This window comes from Orussus abietinus, unplaced genomic scaffold, assembly GCF_000612105.2.
Source record: "Orussus abietinus isolate OABI.00-Male unplaced genomic scaffold, Oabi_2.0 scaffold223, whole genome shotgun sequence".
In the NCBI taxonomy this organism is placed as follows: Eukaryota; Metazoa; Arthropoda; class Insecta; order Hymenoptera; family Orussidae; genus Orussus; species Orussus abietinus.
This window is the reverse complement of record NW_019394382.1, coordinates 134,116-153,735: the sequence shown is the minus strand read 5'-3', so window position 1 is coordinate 153,735 and position 19,620 is coordinate 134,116. Positions and strand designations below refer to the sequence as shown.

The 19,620-nt window shown below is 41.9% G+C and overlaps 2 protein-coding genes across 14 annotated transcripts in view; both read right to left on the bottom strand.

Annotated features, from left to right (window-relative positions):
• Positions 1–2,166: 2,166 nt before the first annotated feature.
• LOC105702739 (F-box only protein 39) lies at positions 2,167–6,511 on the bottom strand. The gene is made up of 7 exons (XM_012430538.1): positions 6,187–6,511; positions 5,350–5,579; positions 4,578–4,742; positions 4,107–4,333; positions 2,969–3,127; positions 2,706–2,870; positions 2,167–2,401 (listed from the first exon to the last, which is right to left on the bottom strand). Exons 1-7 carry the CDS (start codon positions 6,376–6,378, stop codon positions 2,250–2,252), a joined length of 1,290 nt encoding a protein of 429 aa, XP_012285961.1. The 5' UTR covers positions 6,379–6,511; the 3' UTR covers positions 2,167–2,249.
• Positions 6,512–7,549: 1,038 nt separating this feature from the next.
• LOC105702741 (rap guanine nucleotide exchange factor 6) overlaps positions 7,550–19,620 on the bottom strand; it is a 142,432-nt gene continuing 130,361 nt past the window's right edge. For 3 of the 13 annotated variants that reach the window (XM_023432096.1, XM_023432103.1, XM_023432101.1), the window contains 2 exons: positions 19,214–19,375; positions 15,987–16,358 (listed from right to left, as the gene is read on the bottom strand). In XM_023432096.1, the coding sequence (XP_023287864.1) occupies positions 16,051–16,358; positions 19,214–19,375 (470 nt within the window). In that variant the 3' untranslated portion in view covers positions 15,987–16,050. Of the gene's footprint in view, positions 12,940–15,985; positions 16,431–19,213; positions 19,376–19,620 lie in introns of those variants that run through there. The other 10 variants (XM_023432097.1, XM_023432098.1, XM_012430549.1 and 7 more) reach the window with 7 other exon arrangements.

The window sequence follows — 19,620 nt, the reverse complement described above, 5'->3', positions numbered from 1 at the left end:
GGTGCGGGAAAGGATTCGTCACCAGGATAGTGCTCAATACTCACTTGAAGTCCTGTCGCTGATAGTCTGTTTGGATTTCCCCCTACATACTTGTTTTTGGTCGTACTAGAATATTAGAATAGGGGCAGTGATGTTACGTCAAATTATTGAAGTGACAAGGCTTTCATACAAAGGTCCACTCTCATTGTTCACAAGAGGTACCACCCTGGAGAACGTCCTTATGTGTGTCCTAGGTGTGGGAAAGGATTCGTCACCAGGACAGTGCTCAATACTCACTTGAAATCCTGTCGCTGATAGTCTACTTGCATTTCCCTCTAAGTCCTTGTTTTTGGTCTTACTAGAATATTAGAATATGGGCAGTGATGTTACGTCAAATTGTTGATCTAAACAAGGGATCGAGTTATCAATATCAATGATAACATTTCTGGGTAGAAGTAAATTAACGACGCAAATTCGATGCTTCGTTGCTTTATGAATTGAAAGAAGAAATTGATTCTTGTGCAGAGTTGGAGGAGGTCGAGTCTCGTTTTATCCGAACGATCGTGCAAATGAAATTTTCTTTCCATTCTCTGTATTAGTTACTCGTAATATTTGTAACTTAAAATATTCGTTGCAAATCACTGATTATTCGTTATGCTGTTTCCATTATTTACTATCCGTCCTTCTTAACTTCTAAAAAACAATCGGGAATCTCTCTTAATCTTACACATATTTGTACAGTAGCAACGCGTTTGAAAGATATTCTTTTTAATAATAACATTTCATTTTCAAATGAAAATTAAACACGTTTGATGGTTTATTCAGTAAGGGATAACGTACTTGAGAATAAAACTTTATAGATAACGAATAAACAAGAAACAAATAGACGAATAAGTAGACAATGGATACTCTTTCAATATTATTCTTTATTCGTTAAATGAATAAATTATTTCCAACTCTGCACATGCGACGTCTTCGGAGGAATGGTCGAAAGTATAAGACAGTATTGAAGTAACGTAGAATATACGAGGTGGATTTAAAAATCATGAAATGTATCGCCAGGATGATTTTGCGAGGTTCGCTAAAAAAAAAAAAAAAAGAAAAATCACACTTACGGTGTGAAGAAAGTACTCGAGTACTCTAAATAGCAAGAGATTCGTCACCACAATGGTGCTTAATACTCACCTGCAGCCCTGCTGGCCTATTTCTACACCCAGGGGGTCCTTTATTATTATTCTTTTTAGAATAGAGGGTTTATTGTATACATAAAGGTGATACTATTAATGGTAACTTGTAGCATTATCTAATTGCCCAGCCGTGAAGCATGTGTTGGTGAACATGTTACATGAGATTTTTTACGATTTACACAATGGGGTTACGACAGGAAGCAATGTGTATGAGTTGAATTTGTTCGACAAAGCATTTTTGTTAAGTATAGTTATTAGCTTAGGTACTACGCGTCACTATAGTGGCTTCGCTCTGAGCGACTTTTTAGGATGAAAAACCAACCATGGTGGTCAATTTTATCGTTATCTCGCCTTCAAGGCGACAACCCGGTAAGGTGATCGGAATAGAATGGTATTAAACAGTGACGATTTGCAGATGTTAGAATACGTTGCTTGAAACGTGATAAAAACCGATATGACATTGTATTATTTAATACTCCCTATATTTACTGGCGAGCTTGCGGCGTCTTTTTAATTAACTGAAAACACTTGTGATTATTAGTCAGTCGTTGAAAACGATTGGCAGACTTTCCTTAGAGTTAGTACCTTGCCGAGTTTGTGCATTCGGGGCTTTTTCCTGTCACTATAATCTAAGCCGTAGGAACGTGTGCATTTTGGTAGAAAAAAAAGGGGAAAAAAAATGAAAAAAAAATCAAAAACGATTACTCGAATGCCGAATAAGTTAGCGACTCTCGGTTCGATAGTGACTGTCGAGACGGAATATTTTTAGATCTTTATGAACTTAGGACTTTGTATGTGTCGGCCGTAGTCATAAATACTCTTTTATATTGCCCTTGTATTTAATGGTACTATCAACAAGTGTTTGCAGATTATCGTCCTACGCGACGACCGGGGTTGCTACGGAGTTTAATAAATAAATACCATCGAAAAGTAACATTATACGAGCCCTGTAAATTGTGCAGGAAAAAAGTCATCCAATTTCGAGACGGTAAGTGGCCAATGTTTTATTCTTCGCGGTCAGAAGCTGTAAAGCATCATCTGTAGAAAATGTGGGACAGCGTTGGGGGTTGGTTTATTTAGATTTCAGTAGAACACCAGAACAGAGGCAGGATCTTCGATCCTGAAATCGACTCCTTGCTCGATCATCTTGCGATCAAATTGATAAGTGATGTCGTCCAGAACTGCTCGATTCTGAGGATTGACGTTGCGAGGTTTCACGTGGATCGTTTTAAAACCTACGATCGAAAATCTTCGTTAGTTACGGGATAAACATCGATGTTCATAATACCTAACATAACAGTAACCGTAATGAGTTTCTCGCTAAAAAAACGTATATATAACGTGAATTCCATTATTTTGTGTAGTTGTGTGAGAATACTCTCAGATATATATAAGTATATAAATACTCTTTCACATCACCTTAACTCTTTGACAGCCGCACATTTTTCGCATTGTCTTTAGGTTGTCGCCGATGCGTACCCACGAACAAAACAAAATAAAAGAAATTGACAATAGCCGAACAATGTATTAAACACTCACAGGTTTTGCAGTCAGCCTGGAGTTGACAAATCTCTCTCAGAGTGTCCAGGCTTCTGATAATCCCGTCGTATTGCAATTGCGTTAAGTGTTTGCATCGCACCAGCATGGATACCAATAGATCGTCTAGTAATTCGCGATTGTTCCGCAATTGCAGCATGACCTCCGCTGAAGAGAAATGAAATTACGGGAGAATTCGAGAATGATGCCTTAACGCAATTCATGGGTAGATTATAGGTATTACGAAATCACTTATAGAACCCTACCTAATGTATTGGTATAATGTGTTATCAATAATCCAACGGTGCTTCGGAAATTTCGCGATCTGCTTTGATCCCAAACGTGTCCGCTAAACATCTGAAACCTTGCCAATGGTACACTTGGTAGCAGCAAGTAGCACATGTCCTCGTAATGCGAGATGTTCACTGAAAATCACACTTGAAAAGCTAAATGGTGCATAGGAGACACGACGATGTGGTGTCATGCATATGCAGACAAAATTGGGTATCATGTATTTTAATAGTTATTACTTGGTGAGAAATTAACTATGTACAGTAGACTCCCGTATAACGCAGTTAAGGTGAAATGAAAGACGAGGGACTTGATCGACGTCGGTAAAGAAGAGCTATCTAAGTACCTATTGTTCGTTTTTATATCGACAATTTTGTCGAATTAATAGTGGATATTGTATTAAATGGCATACTCCACCTATCGTTTGCGTACAATAGTTATACATTACACAATTATTGAAGGCTCTAATTTGAGAAACGAAAGTGTCAGGACAATTGTACAACCATTTAGAACACACTGAGAATCGAAAAACTCGTATTTGAACGGAACAAATGCAAAAAAAATGTGTTTTATGCGCTTCTATGCTAAAACGATGATAATACAAGGTCTTGGAGAAGAAAATGTAGTTGGCACTAAAATCACAGACGGCGCAGGGTGACACTATGCAGTCAATTAGGGCCTCGGAAACCATAAATCCAGGGGATTTCTGGAGTTATACTTGGATTTATTTATAACCATCGTACGGAAACTACTCATAGAGTATGCCATGCAGTACAATGCCCGATATAATTCGACACAGCTGTCAATATACATACGCACGTCGGTAACATAGATATGTAGAAGACTCTTTTATACCGTTGTCGATCAAATTTCACGGCGTGTTTCACTTCACCTCAAGAAACGTCAGAGATATATATCATTATATGACGTATTTCCTGAGGCAAAAGTCTTTAAAAATAGCTTCATTTTCCGGTTGTCAAAGTATAATGGCCCCTTTTTTCTGAAACTGTTTGAAATGTCGGAACACTTTGAACAGGGTAGGCGCATCAACCTCGTCTTACCTTAGCACACGGTTAACACAATTTCATCGTCCTTATATATTATAGGATTTACCTATTGTATAGGATACGGTTAAGTTAGGGCAGGCTATCGCGAGATTCCGCCAAGCCGTATCTGCAACTGTGTGTTGCCTTGAATCCGAATCTCGTACAGAGATGTGCAAAGATCTCAGGACCTTAGGTGATGCACTTGCTAGAGCATTCAGCGCGTTATCGGAGAGAGCTGGATAATCGAGCTTCAAAGTGGTAAGTGCGTGAAGACGTCCAAGCAATCGTAGATACCTAACGAACATAATAGAACAATTGACTTATCGGAAGAATGGAATCGCATTTTACATATCTCGCTCGAAATTTCCCCGATGCCGGAATTCGGTAGGTAGAATAACGATTCGGTAGGTAGGATAACGATTCGGTAGGTAGAATGCGATCCCTCTTTTACCCCGAATTCTGGTTTGTTAACCAACTTTTAGAACACTAGGCTCTAAGCTTCTATGGAAACTTTGAATTGTTTGCCGGCACGCAATACCTCGGATTACTGTGAGGTGCTTGCCATTCCCTGAAAGCTCCTCGAAGGTCCAGGGAAGCCAAGTGTTCTCCGCAAGACTTGGCGACGGTTCCCAGCAATCGCAAGACGTCGCTTACTCCCAGATTCGCATTCAACAAACTCAGCACTTCGAGGTTGTGTTGGCCCCTGTATTACACGAGCAACGATAAACGTTAAAACACGAGTGTATTACACGAGCAACGATAAACGTTAAAAGTACCAAGCAGGTGAAATAATTGATTTCAGAATTTGGATTTTAACCCTAGAACTTTTTTTTAGCTGTGACAGGCCATCTAGAACCAGACATTTTGACTGGGCTTGGTAGCCATAGTGTTAAATTATTCCTTAAATTTTGCCGCTTTACCTCAACCGATTTCAGTACTCTTCCTGTAATATATATAAAATCACTTTTGGGTTAAATACATCTTGTCCCTAAAAGTATGTTCGACGATAAATATGTATTTTACAGAGTTCTGTATAATCCACTGTAAAGTCTTAATTTCAAAACAAATTTGGATATTCCCCAACATTGTTTCATATCGTACATAGATGCCAACGCATGTAACTCAAGTTTAGGTAATTCCACTTAATTTGTTTGTATATGTTGTTTGTATTTTGGTTGTTTGACATTTGGTTGAGTATTGTAACGATACAAGTGATATTCATTGGCGGTACTACCAATAGGATCGTGATAGGGATGCAGCGATACTAATAGGATCATGAAGGGAACGGAAAGGATTCCAAAGGTACCAACCCGAGAAACTTGGCCAAGACGTACAACAGTTTTCCTCGGTTACCCCACTTGCAGCCAAAGACCCAGTCCGTAAGGACGAGCTCCTTAAGTTGGACGTCCTTTAGACGAAGTACCGCCAGGAACTCCGCGCCGGCCTCGGCTTGGAGATTTCTCGCGAGTCTCGACCTCGGTAACATGTAAGGCCTCGACCAGGCTAATTCCAGACTTCTCATGTGTTGCCCATATTTTACCTGTGAAAGCCAGGGCCAATTTAATCGACAGATTCCCTGGAGAGAACCCGAAATCGAAGTGCAGCATTTTAGAGGTTCCTCTACTCTTTGGGAAGCGCTTACGACGTAGAGATTTTAGGATGTAACGTAAAAGCCGAGATTTTGGAATATAGCTAAAAGCCGAGATTTTTTAATATAACGTAAAAGCCGAGATTTAATCGACCTTAAAATCACAGATGACACAGTTAATTATGGCCCCAGAAAGCATGAATCCCGAGGATTTCTGGAGTTTTACTTATCGAAGTAAAACTTCGATTTATTTATAATTATTGTACGAAAACGACATATAGGAGTATGCCATTTAGTACATTATCCAATATAATTCTACTCAGCTGTCAATATAAAAACGAACTTCGGCAACGGGTATTTAGAAAAATCTTCTTCATCGACGTCGATTAAGTTCCTCGAGGTGTTTCACATCACCTTGAACGGCAAAAGCCTGATACCTAGGTCTAGCCTAAAAATCTATCCAACGTTTCTCCGTAAACTAGCTTCCAGTTATCTCGACGTAGCGAAAGCGAAGAGGAAAAATACTTGATAGAAATGGCTCGATATGATGTAGGAGTACCACTTGTTCCCCAGCTAGAGGGAAGTCCCCGCGGAGGTCGCGGTCGACGAGGATGGTGACGGAGCGCCAGAGGACGGGAGAAGACATGGCCTGGTTCCATGATCGACAGACCTGGCCCGCGTTGACGCGATCTCCGCGGCCCAGATAACGAAATATATGCGTCAATATCAACTCCGGTAGCTGGTCCCACATCTCCCAGCTTCAGCTTCGCCCGTCTTCATCTCTTCGCGGCTTGGGCTGGCTGCCGACATCCACCTGTCATTTCTCACTGGGTTTCGCTTGTTCGCCGGCAAGCCTCCTAGATCTTATACCATGTACAGCGGAGGACACGAATACTTTCCCTGCAAACACGGTAACGGCAATGTATGATGGGAAGGCATTCTTGTTGGCCGGTGTACACTGGGAGATATCAATGCCCTCCCATCCTGCACAGGCGATACTGTATCTGCAGGGGAGGCATTCATGTCCGCCGGTGTACACTGGGAGACATCAATGCCCTCCCATCCTGCACAGGCGATGCCGTATCTGCAGGGGAGGCATTTATGTCCGCCATTGTACACTGGGAGACATCAATGCCCTCCCATCCTGCACAGGCGATGCCGTATCTACAGGGGAGGCATTCATGTCCGCCATCGTATATCTATACCTCCCCATTCCAACAACAAATCGACGTAGTAGGTTTAAAATCAGAGTGTCACTTTATTAATAATAATACGTAATATTAAATTAAATGGAACCCCTATACACTAATGGATTAAACCATGAGAGCAGGTACATAACGTTGATCTGTATAGAGCTCATTAAACGGAATCCCGCACAATGCGCACAAATATCCCGGGTGTCTCTGCATAAAGATGCACCATTAAGAGCGAAACCGTATCTAATTAAAATGTACGTAGAAAAGTTTCCGACTCGATCGTTTAATGAGATATATTCTTCGGGGATTTTACATGGGTATAGATGGGTACATTAATGCGTACAACACCTATGGGACTTTCGGAGCCGACTCTGTCGCCGAGAATTCCCATCGCTCGTCGTGTCTACATCCTCTTATAGCGTTTCAAAAATGTATGCTTCGAAATTTCGTCCAAATGACACGACCGTTCTCGTTAATTGGGAGAGCTCAAAAAAAAAAAACCCAAGACTACTTGGCAAATACTTGTATCGGTAATTTCACATGTTCCGCCATATCGCATTTCTCACGTTTGCTCTCTGCGACGATGGTTAAAGTTAGAAGAAAAGTTGTAGAGCGGTGCACCAAGCCGAGCACGTTCGACGGCGGACATGAATGCCTCCCCTGCAGATACGACATCGCCTGTGCAGGACGGGAGGGCATTGATGTCTCCCAGTATACCCTGCGGACATGAATGCCTCCCCTGCAGATACGACATCGCCTGTGCAGGACGGGAGGGCATTGATGTCTCCCAGTGTTCATTGGTAATACTCTACACTAGTGGTGCCCGGCGTAACCAGCCGAAAACGTTATCAGTAAAAAAAAAAGCCTCGACTCGAAAGGGAATTCCAAATCTCGGCGATAAGGTCGGCCCTGTGGTGATACAAATGGCGCCTCGACTATTAGACTACTAAGGGGAGAGTTAACACGTTTTCGTTACAGCGCCGTATAATTTAGCCCGACCTAGACTGCAGCTTCCTATACGTTCTTAGCGGACGAAAATGTACAAAAGGTCGTTTATATATCGTACAAAATAGTAGTCTCTTCTGAGGAATCGTCGCAGTTCCTTTCGATATAGCTACGCGATTAATGTTAAACGAACGCCCGTAGTTCGGCCTCGGGACTTTCGAGAATAATTAGGAAACTAAACGGTCTTCCGGTGTAGAAGAATCGACGTAACAGTGGTTTTAGCTCCCACGCGTTTGCGGCCCGTCCAGAAAAAGGAGCATAATCGCGAGAGCGATATCGAAGCATGCATCGTCCTCGAGCGAATCTCCCAGCTTGTTGTACTATGCCTTCTCTCGAATTTTTCTTTTTCTTCTTTTTCTTCTTTTTTTATTAAACAAAATTAAATACAAATCTATCTCTGCCGTCGGTTAAGAATGGTGGTGCGCTTAGCCGTTTCCCTTCCTTCGTCGTGACATCTCTCTCTCTCTCTCTCTCTCTGGATTTTCTCCCGCTCGCTCCCGGGGGAGTCCTATATAAATAATTAAAACGACGGGAACGGTTATAAATACGGAAATGGACTCGCGACGGAAACGTCGAGATCACCTTTGGAGAACGCGCCTCTCCATCGGGAGGAATACGATAGAAAAAAAGAAGAAAAAAAATACGGAGTCTTTGCTTTGTACGCGACGCAAGGCTAATGGCGATTAATTTAGTCTAAAACGAACTCGATGGTCCACTTAACGAGGGCTCCATTGTACTTTGTCTTTTCTACTTTCGTCGTTGACACGCCTCTGTCGAATAATCCAGGCGCTTGCACGGGTGGACGTGAAGGAAGAATGGGGGGAACCCCACTTCGTGTTCGATTAGAAATCGGTATCGTGTCCCAACCAGCGTCTCTTTTTCTATTCTCTATTCGGAAAGCTTTCGGCAGAGTTTGGCTCGGTCCACGAGCGATTAGAGCGCACCTTATCAGCGGGAATTCGACGAATGGTCATATACACGAGTGGGGAGACGTCTTGACATTGAATACTGCATTTTTTCGCAATTTCCGACCCCAGGGCCGAATCTCTCGGCGTAAGAGTAGAGACGGCGGTGGGATAGAAAACGAATCGTTACATGGAAACGCCGTGAAAGGGGACCGAAGGGAAGAACTCGTGAATATACAGGCGGAGACTGACAGATATTCCGGGGAGACGATCGCGGGATGGGCCTGGAGTGATTTGCGCCGATGTGAAAAAAAAAAAGAAAAAAGAAAACGGGGAGTAATTTACAAACGTTACGTAAGATAGCCTAGAGTACACGGAAGAGAAACGCAGCGGATCTTCGCGTTTCCTTCCCCATCGTCGAATCTCGTTAAATGCACCTGGAATGAACGGTATATATCTCGCGATGCTTGACTGGTAAAACGTATAATTCGAGGGCTCGTATCCATTGACTTTGTTAAGAATACCGGTCCTTCCGACAGGTACAAGAAATAAACGCGACATGTAAACACGGTTTAAACATTTTGATAATTAGGTAAACGTCATTATTTTACATAAAAAGCTACTTTGACACTTAGTCATCTTCCAAAGAGTACCACTCTTGGGTGCTTTTTATCGCAAGACATCTCAGGATTTATTTCCGAATTGTTGATATTTCGCGTAGACGTTGATGGAATATGTGGCTGTATAAATAACCCCTGACAACTATCCGGAAAGAAAAATACTCAAACTTCTAATTATCCTGTAATGTTTTGTTGCCATTTTTTTTATGATAACGAATTGACTTTTTTTTAAATGATTATTGAATGGTATCAGAAATTAATGAAAATGGTCATTTCTGAGGAGGTACTCGTTACGATCCCTCTTCTAAAGGCGGAATATCTACTCTGAAAACTTCCAACAATGTACGCCAAAATACGGTTTTCTTCAACGCAACAAATATTATCATGTAAAACGACAAATAATTATGTCAATGTATACTTAAAAGTATGGTCAATAAGACGGTAAAGCTGTATTTAAATTAATTCCCTTTCTGTATCCATATGAAGACTGGGTATCTTTATCATCGGCAATAGGTACGAGTCCCCATAAAGGAGAAGTAAAGCCATCATTGCAGTCGTTATCACCTCGCAACAAAGGGAAGGGTTAGTAGTCTTTTCCTTAAGATCCAACGCGATGGGACGACAGTGGCGACGAGGATCGTCACGATGAAGAACATCATTTTCGCAAGAGTAGATTATTAGTTAAAAGGTAATCGGATATGTACAAGGAGATATATATACGCGGGAGTCTAACAACCCCGAGGGAATCGCCGTAGAAATCCCCGACTTCGAGATGTCGATTCCTCGAGGATTGGCAGAGGCTTGTCAAGGGACATCGGCGAGACTACGAGACTCTAAGTCTTCGACCGGCCAGTCGAATTCCCTTCTTCAAATGACCCCGCGAGTTCATAGAACGGGTAGATGAAGAGAGGAAGGAAATCTGAGGGTCGATTTGGTGAAATCGATCGAGAGCTATCTTCTTTTCCGAGACCTTCAGTCCGAGCCTCGACGAATCGTTGACATTCTCGGTGGATTTCGGGAAGGAGTGGTGCCCCGGTTAGGCCCTTTTGCACGATCCATCGTATACAGGCAGGCTCGCTCTATCGTGAATTTCTCCGCCCTTAAGGTGATGTGAAAGTGGCCCTGAAGAGTTTTCCTATATGAAGCTTTTCTCCTAACTGGGTTTATCGAATTGTCTCACGCTTTACAACCTAAATACGGAGACTGTAAGGAAGCTCCCGACACCCATGAAATTACAATTACTATTCAATTTGTTTTGGTATTTCTAAAATTTTCTATAAGAAACGAAGTCCCACGAGTGTCAGGACCTCCTTCATAGACTCCACATTCATGGTGGAAATTTTCTATCAATTCGGTACACCTTTTGTTCAACGCAAAGTTTCGTTGACGATCGACCCCCAGATGCCACTTTCACATCCCCTTAAATACCGCTAATGGATAAAGTCTGCATTAAGGGCCCTGCTTGATTTAGATGGGGAAACAAAATTCAACTTTTCTCCCTTTTCGTCAATGAAGCAACACGGAGATCAGGAAGGATTTCTCTCATAAACGTATATGAAAACTTAGCTTCGAGCTTTAAACGCATCTTTTTTTCCCAAACATAACGTGCTTCAAACGGGGGATTTCATCAATCTATGTTATCCTGCAGATGTCGGAAATATTAAACGTATTAAAAAAAAATAGATATATATGTAAAATATTCCTTAAATATTATTAAATAAATACTAAAAGCCTCAATTTGATTTTATCCTTTACTGGGAGGAAAAGCTGAATTCTTCTGCTCGGTAAACCGAGCAGGGCCCTTTAAAGCTAGGCGCTTGAACCTCTGTCAATGAGCGATAGGAGAATCCTCAAAGAAAACGAATGCAACATTTTTGTCACCCCGTATCGATAAGAACAACTGAATAAGGTAATACGATTTGCACTGTGCATGCAGTTTGCTTGAATTTGAGGAGCTACTTTTCGCTCCTTAGCTTAAAAGAAAGCAATTCGGATTAAAAGTAAAAGAGAATACAAAAGTTAGTCATCAGTATCGCGAGTAGTTTCACCCTGCTTCTTAAACGTTAAAACCATTGTTCATTCCTTCTGATTGTATGAAACGCTTTACGTAATTCGGTTCTTGTGGTGTCAATCTTCGTCTACTTGAACATTTTTAAAAAGCAGCGTTACTTAATCATTTCCATTTGAATACAGTGAATTCGTGTGCATGAAATAAAGGCATCTTGAAGATACGAAACGTCGGCCCGAGAGCAAACTATTAATTAATATGCGACTTCACTGTTGTTCTACGTTCCCTCGTGCCGATCAGCGTTTTGCGAAGACAGTGAACCCTGTCGTGAACAACTAAGTGAACTCGATGTGTCTTAGAAAAACCCTATGTCGGCATTTGACTCTTTTACCTTCACCGAGTTCTAGTAAAGGGAAAAACCATAAAAAGGAAAATCCTGATTGACATCATGTCGGGCACATTTGTATTCGCTGCGTTACACCCCCGCGCGCGATAAAAGGAGATATAAAAAATACGTACTGACGTACCCAAAGAAAAAAAAAAAAAAAAGGAAGAAAAACCTAGGAATATAAATAATTAAAAGAGTTCGCTCATCCTGTCGGCGACATTGATGGCAGCGTCTAGCTGTTTGCATATACTTTAACAATGTCTTTCCATCGAATTAATCCCCAGGAGGCGTCAAGAACGAGCTCGTCTCGTAAAGTTGAATCGTAAAATCGACGTTCTTGACGCAGGGCGATTACGCGAGCCTGTAAGCCTAAAACATAATAGATCCACTCTCCTCGTCCTCGTGTCTAAGAACTCATAAGGCGCTACACACTATTTACACCAACTTACAGGCTACGGAGCTTTTCAGAGGCTAACCTAAAATTAATATAATACAAACGCCGTTCGCTAGGCGGTACACAGTATATAACATCTTTGGGCTCGATTTATTACACGTTTAGAGAAGGTATTACTCGCTCGTCCTTTTTTTCGGGAGGATTTAACGTTCGGCCGTTGGCGGTAGAGCGAATAAACAGCGAAATCACTTCGCCGGTTTTCTCTTTATCTCCCCGATTACTCCGGTGTGCTTTCCCCTCGAGATCTCCGTTTTTCCTCCACCTAGGACAGTACGGAGGGTCCCATGGCGACGTAATTGAATGTTCCCAGGAAATTGGCAAGCAATTACCTCCGTTTCCCGGATTACCGGATCCAACTCTTAAAGGACATCTCCCCGCGAGGGAGTCGCGTGGTTCATGCCGCGCTTCTTATCGCAATCGGTTAGCGTTATCACGCCAACGTCTTAACTAAAACGGCACGTCTCTACGTACAATGGCGGACATGAACGCCTCCCCTGCAGGTACGGCATCGCCTGTGCAAGATGGGAGGGCATTGATGTCTCCCAGTGCACACACGTCAGTCGGCGTCTTTTCGTATGCGGCGATAATACTTTCGAAGGCGGTACTTTCGGGGGATGTTCTCAAATTAACGCAGGAGAGTATCTCGTGGTTCTGGGGAATTAACTAAAATCGTCCTGGAGTCGTTGCTCGGTGACCGGGAAGACTTAAACTGCTGATACTTGGGCGTCGTCGTCGTCTGAAACAGATTTAACGATCACATAGCTAAACGGCAACGAATCGGTTTAGTGTTACGATAAGAGTTACCGCAGATATCTCGGCTCTGTTATCGGAACTTTGTCGGCCTGAAAGGACCCAGCAATGATCGTATGGTGAATTTTACTGGGCCTGATGTATATTAAGAGGATATGAAAGAGTCAGCCTATATGTCTGAGAAGTCTAATCATTGGGGAAAGTATTCCCCGAATAGGGTGTACCGATTCGTTTCAAATTTTATCCCGTGAATATGAAGGCCCTAATGTAGGTCCTGAAACTAATGAAATTTCATTTTTCATCTAAGAGTGATTTACTTATCATGGACTAGAGCCAACATGGCGGGGCCCGGGCACGTTCTCGATGTTTTACGCTTCTCGGAGGCTTAGAATCGAAAATGAAGGGTTTCAGGACCTAGCTCGAACAATTTAGACTACCGTAGGAATATTCCAGAGTCAGATGGGAAAATGTGGTAAATACTTTCACCAACGATTGCAAGAGAATGCTGGCTTGTTTTCAGAGCAAACATTTAGTTCTAGTTAAACGTCACACGTGGCGCCAGTGGTCCGTTGAAGTATCAAAAATCACGAATTCACGGGATTTCGACAGTTTGACATCGATCTTTTTATCATTATTTTACCGAAATGACACGTAGAACCCTTCAGTTCGTATAATTCTCAACGTAGACGGTGAAAGACTCCAATATAAATGTAAATGTCGGCAATGGGACAGCTTATGGTACCACTTGAGGGTGCAAAACGGCATTTCCCCCAAAAAGGGTACAGATTTTACTTTATCGACGTCGATTAAATTTCTTAGCGTCCATTCATCGGGTTTAGATCAATGGTTTCGATCAGTAGATCATGATCTACGATATACATCAGGTTCAGCTTTTCCGTTTTACCTTTGACAGAACGAAATGCTTTGGATTTATATAATGCCCGAGTGGCCAAAACGATGTTCGAGCTCCAAACCGTGCAAAATCAAGCAAACTTAGAACGCGTTTTTTTTTTTTTTCGTTCGTTTCCAAGTGCAAGTTGAAAAACAATGATTTCACAGGCAGGAACTGAAATCATGTCATCACAATGGCAGGCTGCTGATTGCAAGCTTGTGAGCGAGTGCTGAGTGAAATAATGAGTGACAATTACATGATGCAGCGTTGCAGGTAACGGTAATGTGATTACAACACAAAGTATCTATACACAGCGACACATATACACACACACATACAACACATCGTATGCAAATTGGTTATATAACCTATCAGCGATATCACATATGGCAAGATTATTGAATTATTTACAGGCATCTTTCTCGTCTAAGGACGACGTTAAAGTCCTAATGAATAGTTGTGCGTTGTAAGTTTCTTTTCATATATCTAATAATAAATAATTATATCTAATAATTTCTCGTCTTTTTTTTTTTTTTTTTTTTAAGTCAATGCATATCTTTCAAAACTTCGACACTTGTACGTCGCAACCAATATTATCCATTATTGAAGAAACTTATGCTAATTAACCACAGCGAAAGAACAAGTGGCGCTTTATTCGGCCACCTGAAGACTTTGCGAATTGCAATAACATCCAATATTTTTGCGAACAGATTCGAACAATCAGGTGTCCAAATTTCTCAGATTTCTGTGCACTTGTTCCAGAAAACGTCTAGAAAATGACGCGAAATCGATAAACTTTCGTGGGGTAAAAATCGCCAAAAAATGTCGAGGCACCCTAGAACAGTGGTTCTTATTTTGCCATTATAGGGAATACTTTTAACCCTACGGAAAATTTGCGGACTACTAAGTATTCATTCAGATTCACTAAGTTAAAAGTGCCCGATCTTTTTAATTATCTTGGCCGCATATAAAATATATAACGTAATTCGTATGCGCAAATAACAAAATTTCCTTCTTTCCTTTTTTACTTGCCGAGTCGTAGAATCGTATAATACATACCACAGAACAATATACGAAGCGCTTGTGACAAATTCGTGGACCATCGGTTAAGAACCACCGTTCTAAAGAGTCGAAGCTTAAGGGGAGACGAAAGTGTCGTCTGAGGGGTCAATTGTTTATAAAACTTTTTCCTGAACCGGGTCTACCCGAAACGTTTGAAATTCCACCACGTGAATGTGGAGGCCCTAAGGAAGTTCCCGACGCCCACGAAGTTTTACTTCTTAAAAAAAAATTTAAAGAAGGTGTTTAAAAACAAAACAAAAAGGGTTTACAAAGAAAATTTAAAATAATAAAATATCTGAGTGTCTAGACCTTCCTCGTGGCCTCGAAGTTCGCGAGGTAAAATCTCGAGCGATTCGGTGCACCCAGTCCAGAGAAAAATTGATAAATTAGCGATTGATCCCTCAAAAGCTCCTTTAGCGTCACCTTAAGGGGATGTGAAAGCGGCATCTGAAGAGAGTCAATCGTTCATGAAACTTTTCTGCGAACTGGATGTGCCGAATCGTATCGAACTTTACAAGGTGAATATGAAGGCTATAAGGAAGGTCCTGGCACTCGTGAAAGTTCATTTTTGACAAGGAATTTAAAAAAGATCTATGAACAAATTAATAAAAACAGAAATTCTACCAGTTTCAGGACCTTCCTTATACCCTCCGTATGTACATCGTACAGTGTGAATCGATTCGGTACACCCAACATTAAGAAAAAGTTTCACGAACTGAATCCTTCGACGCCACCTTCACATCCCCTTAAGCTGATGGGTTCTACATATCGGAACATCCAAATATTGATAAAACATCTCCATACTCGACGCACCGAATTATCTGAAACTTTAACACTTGATTATGGAGGCCCTAAGGAAGAAAGCGATGTCCGTGAGATTTCATTTTTCACAAAAAAAAAAAATATCTTTCTTTGGTTCTCGTCGAGGATAAATACAAATATATATATATTTTTTTTTTTTCGAGAAATTAAATTTCACGAGCTTCCTTAGAGTCTCCGTGATCTCGTGATGAAGTTTCAAATGACTCGACCAATTTATTTAACCGATAATATCTCGACGTTCCGTATAGATATAACGACCCTTTCGTATCACCTTAAAGATACAAAGTGCAGAAATCGGAGGTCAGGTTAGAGGTACGCGGTTCACGTTGGAGAATGACGAGAGGTGAAGTTGACGCGTCTATAAAGGGTTGTTGCAGTACCATCCTCGTGGTCGTTGCGGTAGGTCACTCCCTCGTGACTGTGAGCGCGGCCGAGCCTGTGGAGCCTCGCCATCTGCGCGGCCACCTTGTAGGCCGGAGGCTGACGACAGTGCGCGACTCCGCCTGGTCGAGCACTCGTCATCGTCATGGTCGTAGTCGTCATCGTCGTTAAAACAGTCGTAGTTCCTCCGGGCGGCAGCTGGATCCCTGAGAGGCCCATTCCCAATCCGACTCCCATCCCGGTAGGACCTGAAAACCCTCCACTATCTCGTTCTCGTTCTCCATCTGCGAGTCAGGATCGAGGCCGCGAGAAAAGGCTCTCTGGAAAAGGATCAAGGATGTCCAAGAGTACCGACCCTGGCGACACGCTCGCTGTAACCATTTCGACCCTCGTCTGCTCTATTTTTTTCGAGACATTTTTTTGTTCTTTTTTTTTTCCAGTAAGAAGGCTATTCGATACATGACTCTAGTTTGTTCCGCAGCCTCCTGGGTGGAGGAGGACTTCACAGGGTGTCCCGAAACCCAAACTGGGAAATGACGGGGAAATTCGAAGCCGAAAGTTCCTCTTCTATTTTTTTTCTCTAGGACGATCGTTTACCGAGTTATTAACAATAGAAGCTGGCGATGCAATAATTTGGTATCGTGACGATAATGAAAATGCAATGGCAATTATTTGAGGTAGAACATTTGAATAACTCGGGAGAGTCTCACGTTATACCGAGGATACTTCGTTTCCTGAAGTTGCAAAAAAAAAAAAGAACGAGTTGTAGACGGTATTCATTAATTCATGCTTATACTCCACTTTTGGATTGTTCAAACATTATTTAAATTGTCATTATTTGGTAAATAATTAATTTAACAACAAGCTGAAAATCAAAGAAAAAGTTAAATGAAAATATAATGAGAGAACTTTCGTCAATTTCCATCAGTTTCGGGGATGGGACACCCTGTACATCTTGATCTTACAAAAACGATCAAACGTTAATGCATTATCGCGTTATCGTTTTATCACTAACACAACGATTAGCAAAGACAAACGTACTTGAAAAAAAGTCTATCCGTGATGAAATTTCGACACGATCCGTAGAGACTCGAGTTCCGATTCGTGAATGAAAAAGAGCAGTTAAAAAATTGAAAGGAAAAAAGTAAAAAACAAAATGGAGAGCCAAGAAACGGTCGTAAAATTAACGAACTTATTTAGAGAAGTTACCCATACATTTTAAGGTAAGCGCAAGCCGGACTAAGCGTACTACTCTCTACTTTACTGTATCCGCAATTTCCCAAAGCTGTAAATTAACCCTTTACACTCCCAATTATTGATATATCGATTGCTGATGGCGAGTAACCCTCGACCAAAGGAGTGCAAAGGGTTAAACGAAACGGATATCGCCGACCTCGTTCGTTAGGCCGAAATTCCGGTTCAAAGTTTCCCTAAATAACTAAAAAATCTAATACCTTTAAAATCACCGAGGTCGAATGGGTTAAGGGATTCTGTTTTGCATAAACTAGTTCCTCCGTTAAAACTATCAGGGTCGGGACTCTGGTTCTAGGTGAAAAACGGAAGAAAGATGGAAAACCCTCTAAACAAGATGGCCGCACGACTCAGTATCTACCATCGGCCATTTAACGTTTGCTTTCCAGTCAACAATCCATTGAAATTTATTCCCATGTTAGAAAAAAAAACGCGCCATGCAATTTACCCCCTTGACAATCGAAAAATCCCTGCAAGTTGGGGTGGAAACGCTAGGGTGGAAAATTAGATCATAAAGCGATGTTTAATAGATCGGTTGAATGAAGAAGCGCGCGTCGGAATAATTGGCCGATCCCCTTGTGCGGCCATCTTGGCGGAAGTATTGCAAAACAATGAGGATACCTAATATTATCCTCGGTGGCTGACTACGGTAATTTAGAAGCACGCTATTCTCACGGGAAAATCTCGGAATGATCGGGAGAGAAGGGGAAGGGTCGGGCTTAAAACAATCTACCAATGTTAAACCCCGGGCGTACAAGAAAGTACGATAGATATGCCCCAGCCTTTTATTAGTATCCTGGAAGAAAACGGGTCTATTAATCAGCCGACAGACACGAGCAACAGGCACGGACAAAGATCGGAGTCACGCTGTACAACCAATTACACACTCAATGCATTCCACGTAATTCTACCCACGCAAAAGCACTCGATACTTACACGAATCCCGAGCGTGCACGCACCCTTATTGTTAGTCATCTCTTACCGAACGTACAAACAACAATGCGATTCGAAGACGTTAAAGAGCGAGGAGCAGGATGAAGCTGTCATATTGTTACGAAAATTAAGGATTCATTTCTCGCTTAGTCCACGTTAATCGCGCCTAAGGTTTTTTCAAAGTAAAACATCTGATCGGAGACTTTGTCAAAGAATAAGAACGTCTCGCGTAATTTTCAAGATGGCGACCCAGATTACCCTGTTAAAAGTATTCCCTGAAATTCTTTTTCGCTCTTAGTACACAAGAGCAATACAATGATTATTACAGGAAATTTATGCACTGTAGAAAAAAATGCTACAGGACTTTTCGACTCCTTTTTCAACAAGGATCGCGCTGTATAAACCGTGACTACGAGTTCCATTATCCCCTGTACATAGAATGACATTTTCATGTCACCTTAAGGTGATGTGAAAGTGGCGTCGAAGAGGTTACGTTCATAAAACTTTTCTCCCACCTCGGTTTACCGAATAGTTTGAAACTTTACAACGTGAATAGGAAGACTATAAGGAAGGTCCTGAAACTCATGAAACTTCAATTCTTTTCAAATTTCTTTATAGGTATTTTAAAAATAGTTCGTAAAAAATGAAATTTCGAGAGTTTCAGGAGCTACCTTAGGGTCTCCATATTCACGTTTTAAAATATGAAATTATTTGAGACAACTAGTTCTATGAAAAGTTTTATGAACTATTGAGCTTTCGGATGCCACCTTCACATCCCCCTTAAGGATGACCATTTCCATAAGGGAGAGGAGAGCAGAGAGGCGAAGCAACGGCAGCGGTAGCGGCGACAGAGCAGATCTGCAAATCGGAAGAGGAAGCCAGCGCAGCGGTCGGAGCGCAAACAAGCAATCGCACTCACCTTGAGGAGGTTGGGGTTGGTGGTGGTGATGATAGTGGTGGTGGTGTTGGTGATGATGAAGATGGTTGTGGTGGTTGTGATTCTGATTGTGGTTGGCAGGAAGCGGAGGCAACACTGCTACCGCGTGGGGGAACGGGGGGACTCCACCCCTCATAACTGACCCTGCACCACACACAGTCCACATACGATTTTTACCTCCGACTCCTCCATTTTCAAATCGAACTGACTCTCGTTTACGGATCAAGGATTCGGAAGACCGACCTCGAGGTTTCGGAACAGGGTAGAAATTTTCTACGGGTCCATTAATATACAGAAAAAAAAATAAAAAACGGAGGGGAAAGTAAAGTAGTCCCGTGGTCCCGATTTTCCCATCTAGGGATTCCTGCTCCGCTCTACTTCCCACCCCA

What these genes read in the sequence shown, in the direction of transcription:
- LOC105702739 (XM_012430538.1), bottom strand. Translation starts at nt 6,378, where the DNA reads ATGTGGGACCAGCTACCGGAGTTGATATTGACGCATATATTTCGTTAT. An exon ending in GCACCTCACAGTAATCCGAG is followed by an intron (nt 4,334 to 4,577) that starts GTATTGCGTGCC and finishes TATGTTCGTTAG; the next exon opens with GTATCTACGATTGCTTGGAC. An exon ending in ACATTATACCAATACATTAG is followed by an intron (nt 2,871 to 2,968) that starts GTAGGGTTCTAT and finishes ATTTCTCTTCAG; the next exon opens with CGGAGGTCATGCTGCAATTG.